This window comes from Brachycentrus maculatus, unplaced genomic scaffold (genome assembly GCF_059751285.1).
Source record: "Brachycentrus maculatus isolate JH-2025_06_01 unplaced genomic scaffold, ASM5975128v1 h1tg000195l, whole genome shotgun sequence".
NCBI classification, from domain to species: domain Eukaryota; kingdom Metazoa; phylum Arthropoda; class Insecta; order Trichoptera; family Brachycentridae; genus Brachycentrus; species Brachycentrus maculatus.
Window position 1 is genome coordinate 276,769 of NW_028280946.1, and position 6,078 is coordinate 282,846.

The 6,078-nt window shown below is 30.8% G+C and overlaps 1 protein-coding gene across 2 annotated transcripts in view; it reads left to right on the forward strand.

Annotated features, from left to right (window-relative positions):
- GluProRS (Glutamyl-prolyl-tRNA synthetase) overlaps window positions 1-3,032 on the forward strand; it is a 29,001-nt gene extending 25,969 nt beyond the window's left edge. For both annotated transcript variants that reach the window (XM_088263023.1, XM_088263024.1), the window contains exons 28-30: window positions 883-1,043; window positions 1,792-1,935; window positions 2,726-3,032. In XM_088263023.1, coding sequence (XP_088119149.1) covers window positions 883-1,043; window positions 1,792-1,935; window positions 2,726-2,897 — 477 coding nt within the window. In that variant the 3' untranslated portion in view covers window positions 2,898-3,032. The remainder of the gene's footprint in view (window positions 1-882; window positions 1,044-1,791; window positions 1,936-2,725) is intronic.
- Window positions 3,033-6,078: the final 3,046 nt, after the last annotated feature.

Genomic DNA, 6,078 nt, shown 5'->3' on the forward strand with positions numbered 1-6,078 from the left:
ATGACTTTTTTCACTGACACACAAACATGGGCGCCTGCAGAAAATTTTCTAGAGGGAGGCAAAATATTCTTAGTAATGTTTTAATATAGTTTTAATTTACTGTAACGTATTTGTATGGTGAACGAACGGACAGGACACTGTAGTAATGAAGGACATACTGTAGCAACATTTTTTTTTATTTACACATAAATAAAAAATTTTTTTTTTTACTATTTTCAATCAATCCAGGGGGGGGGAGATCTTAAAAGAAATACTAAAACTTTTGTATGCAAGTGCCCCGTCGGCGACCATGCATACAAAACTTTTAGTATTTCTTTTAAGGGATAGTTTTCAGTTGTTTGCGAGTACTTCCAATTCAGTAAGTGACCGTCTGCGCTAGAAGCCGCGCATGTGGATTGTGTGCATTTTTTTTTAGAATACATATTGGAATTTTTTTTAGAATATCTTTTGAAAAAATATTCTCATAATTTATTATTAACTTACCTTTCAATAACTCTTTTCTTTTCAAATTGTATATTTATTTGAAAGAAATAGTTGTTTTTTCAGTACAAAATGGAATTTTAAGCAAAAAATTTAACTACGTCAAATGTTACCTGGGGTCAAAGAAAATTAAGTTTGCTATTTATCATATTTTGTGTCTTGATTATATTGATGAAATTTGAAGAAGAAGAAAAAAAGTTTTATAAATAATGACTCCAATAATGCCTTGATGAGCATCTAGAGATTTTTCCTTAACTTTTTTCCACTTCCAAAGAGGCACTGCATCCGGTTGATGTAGTTTTAGCACTATTTTTTCTGCAGTTGATAATGTATATATCTCATAGTGCTAAGAGCATGTGATCAAATAAAGTTGTTACTCAAAAATGTAATAATTTGTTTTAGGGAGTGCCTATCCGCATTGAACTGGGACCCAAGGACATGGCACAAGAACAGCTGGTCGCTGTAAGAAGAGATACTGGAGCTAAGATCACTCTACAGAGGGCTACTGCAGTACAAGACATTGTCAAGTTGCTCGAGACCATACACTCCGACATGTTGGCTAAGTGAGTTTCGGCATTTATTTTGGGTTTTGAAGTAAAATAAACCAGGAATTGCTTCCCTTTTGTTAGTAAATTGAGTTTGTAGTTTCATCAAGAAATATGAGTACATTTATAGATGGATCTGCAGTTTATTGCAATATAAAAAAGATAATCTTTAGCTTTATTCACCATATTTTTTACAGATATTTGCTCTTTCCTTTCAAAACCTTTTTTCAGGTCAATGTATTTGTTTTGATCTACTAAAACAAAACTATTTTTAACTAATGATGTTTACAATTCTGGAAAAAGTCAATATGTATATGTTTTATTTTTAAAGCCTTAATCTGCAGGCTGAATTATTTGTTTTTAATTTAATTTTTACTTAGTAAATACCTATGATGTGGAAAGCATTAAAACATGTCACAATAGATTTTAAGAAATATGTAGTGGTATTTACTAAGTAAAACTTCAATTAAATTGGATAGATTTTACTACAAAGTGACTGCCGCGTCAATAAATAGATTTTTCTGTTAAATTTTCAATTTTTTTTTTATAAAAATTTTCCCTTTTGTGAATGGGTTAAAACTAAAATTATTAGAAATAGGTTTCACAGGTGCTGTTTCTTAAGGCCTAAATACGTTGAACACAATTTATTTTTACCTTAAAACTTAATCTAACTCTTCAAGGAGTACAACGATGCAAAGGTTTTGTTTAGATGTAATATTAAATAGTTGACTAAAAAATAATGGTTGTTGTATTTTTGTCCACTTAGAGCCACAGCGGAGCGAGATGCTCACATGATCTTGGTAGACAGCTGGGAGGAGTTCAACCGAGTGCTGGACAACAAGAACATGATCCTGGCTCCGTACTGCGGCAGGGAATCTTGTGAAGATGCCATCAAGAAGGAAAGTGCCAGGTAATAAATAAACTGCTCTTAAATACACTTTTTTTCACTCTAATATTTATTCAATATTACCCTGAACTGGTACCTTAAGCGGTACTGCGTTGCAAGGTAACTGCGTTTATATGATGCAGTGCCATTTGCACCACTGGGGTACGGATAAGGGTTTGAAGAAGAAGAAAATGCAGGTTTTATGAGTTTAAAAAAACATACTAATTTACATAATTCATCTAAAGTTAAAGCTGTTATTAACAAATTGGATTTATTTACCATGTAAAATGACCACTACTACTACTACCATCACGCCGTTTCACCGCAGGGGTAGGCAGAAAGTCTTGACATACACTCCTCGCCTCCTTCACATCCATACATCTAGTCATACATGCCCTCCGATTACGCAGACTTTTGACACCACCAGATTTTATGTTCTGATTGATCTGATCGTGCCAAGTCTTTTTCGGTCGTCCTAGTTTTGTTTTCCCGCTCATATTTGCCATATATATGTTCTAAGTCATTCTCTTGACACATGTCCATACCACCGTAAAGAACTCTTCCTAGTCTTTTCAATTATTCCTTGTTCATTCTTACATTCCTTCGTTTTTAATTCTGTCATACTATGATTTTCCACACATTCGTCTGAGGGAGCGCATTTCAACAGCGTTCACTCTGCTTTCGTCCTTCCTTTGCCAGTTCCATGTTTCGCTTCCATACATTAGTGTAAAATGACCAGTTTTTCAAATAAGAATTGTTAAACTATTTTCATATTTATCTTCTCATTTTATATTTTTCTCTACTTTTCTATCAGAACCGAAGTGGATACTGAGAACAGCGATGCGGCGAAGTTACCCGCTATGGGAGCCAAGGCTCTCTGCATCCCCTTCCAGCAGCCAAGAGCCCTCGTCATGCAAGACAAGTGCGTCCACCCCGCCTGCTCTGAAAAGCCCCGCTTCTTCACTCTGTTTGGACGAAGCTACTGAACTAATTACAGCGCATTACTTCATTGATATTTTTAACAAATAATTGTATTCTTACAATATATATATAAATATTTAAATTCAATACTATTTTCAGGTAAGCCTAAGTGGCTTGCGTTTGAATCTTGGTTGAAAGTTGTGGCTGAGTGGGGGGTCGAACTTAGAGCTTCTGACTCAAAGACTGCGACACTTACCACGGGACCACAACTCGACTATACTTTATTTATATTTTAACTTTGCCAATATACGAAAGCTAATTTATTATTATATTATTCTCTCATTTCTGTTAAGTATACAAAAAAAACTCTTTTAGAGATCAGATGCATTTTTAATTTTTTTTTATTTAATTTAAATATCATCCGCACATAATTAACATTGGCTATCTATTGATAATTTTCAAATAATGTCTCTGTTAAAATATTTGTTGGTTTATATATGAACTTAATGCACATTTGCAACATCATCATCATTTGTAATATTTTTTTTTATTTACTGGATTACCGAATATTTTTATACTAAAACAGAAAATAATAAAGTGATTTAAAATATTTTGCATTTTATTTTTACATATTGTCTCCTTTGTATGTATTTTACAAAAATTACTTAACCTTTCCAGTTGAGTTTTAAAATAATAAAAGAAGAAAATAAAAAATGTTTTATTTACAAGTCTGCAAATCTAGCTTTGAGAGTTTAATCCGACTGAGGCGAATACTGGGTATAAGATGGTATGACTTTGTCAGGAATAAGGATGTGTGGAGAAGAACGCAGTATCCCCTTATATCGGGAGTCCTTAACCTTCCCCTCCCGACTTTAAAAATGAGAATATCAATATAAATTATAATAGATACGGGCTCAGAATTTTTATATTCCTCCGTAATACTTTTACGTCTTACTTAAAAGTAGAGGTGTTCTTAGTATATCAGTCACAGGTACAAATACTATGCTACGTCAAGATATCATTATATCATGATACTTGTATGGAGCTGTAATACGTACAATATACTAGCCACTAGCCACTAGTCTAATCTCACAAATCTGTTCAAACCAATATAACCAGCGATAACATTGTCACTCATAAAACATAAAACTAATTTTAGCTTATCAATGACTTGCGGTCAGTCGTTTTGCATTGTATATTGATACAAATGATGAAAATTAAATTATTATTTACAAATGATGAAAAGAAACAAATATACATGAAGATGTCAGTCATGGTGTGTTAAATATCGCTCGGCTCAGGACTCAGCGGGCTGGGAAATACGCGGAGATACGAAGTATCACAGATATTCTGATATTAAATAATTTAGCGTATCGCGTACCGCGGCGGCGCTAAGTACGAGATACGAGAAGCAGACTAGTATCTGGTAACAGGTAGCGTATCCTAGTATCTTAATATGGGGATATCGGTAGTAGCGATATCGCTAAGTAGCAGTCTAAACACACCACTACTTAAAAGTATTATAAAATGAAGTTATTCATTTGCAGTGATGGAAATAAATAAATTGTAAAAAAAATCGGGATAGAATCACCAATACACAAACGTTTCTTAGAATATGCGTACGTGCAAGTACAAGTAGATATGTGTAGCTAATGAATTAAATTGTAATATTTTTGTAGCTTTATTAAAAAACAAAGATTAATCCACTTTTTTGTAGAGTATTTGTTTAACATTTATAAAAAAAAAATTAAAATAAATATTTTATTAAAAAAAAATTTGGGTAAACCAAATGTGTCCACCTCTGTCATCACACTAGGCTACCGTACTGGAGGTAACGGGTTCGATTCCCAGGGGGGTTCAAAATAAATATAAGTGTTTTTTTTTCACGTAAATATTTATTCAATATTACCGTGGACTGGTACCTGAAGCGGAGGGCTGATTACCTTGCATTTATGTGTTAATGATCAAGATAACACTGCGTTTATAGGATGCACTGCCGTATGCACCATTGGGATGGGAATAAGGGTTTGAAGAATATATACATATATATATATATATATATATATATATATATATATATATATATGTGTATATATATATATATATATATATATATATATATATATATATATATATATATATATATATATATATATATAAATATATGTGTTATATATATAAATATATATATATATATATATATATATATATATATATATATATATATATATATATATATATATATATATATATATATATATATATATATATTTATATATATATATATATATATATATATATATATATATATATATATATATATATATATATATATATATATATATATATATATATATATATATATCATTTCCCTTTTTTCTTTGCCTTCCTCATTATCATCAATTTATGTTTTTTTTAATGTTCAAGCACTACCTTCCCTCTGATTGCAAACAGCTATATATATATGGTATCAAACGTTTTGACCAATATCACTAGCCTATTTTTGGTTGGTTGGAAGATATTGCTTTTTAGCAATAAGCCCGCCAATCAACTTATTTATTTTCTGTACATGAATTTTAAATAAATAAATAAAATACAAGAAAAAATACAATGTGTAAAATCTGTTTAAATAACATTATGACTTTGATAAAGAGCAATTAAGATAATCTTTATCTAATATTTTAGCACGTGTTCCAATTATTAAGATTATTATTGATAAACAGTACATAAAAAGATACTTGCATTAAAACTTAGCAGAGGTGAATTTTTTATTCCAAACAATTACTTAATCAAACTATTTATTTATTTCATGCTTACTATTCATTGTAAACAATGTTTATTTTAAAAAAAATACGCAATTTTCTTTTTTAATAAACATGCGAAAAAACATCATGCAGATTTTTTGTGAAAAACAAAAATTATAGCAAGTCCAGAAATTAATTATTATATCTCATTTTGAAATCATTCGATTTTGTAAATCATATAATAAAACCGGCTATTTCACGAAAGACATTACGCCAGAGATTATATTAGTGCCAAAGTATTACGCTGAGTCTAAAGATCATTCTTACATATTTACACGAGAGAAAACTAAACATTTCAAATTAAGTGGACAGGTAAATACTTACCTCAGGGTCAAATAGGATCCATCCCATCTAATAGCCATTCATTTGAAATGCGTTTCAAATTAAGCTGCGAATATCGCTAAAACGAATTCTGTTTCTTTCCATCTTATGTAGAAAATGT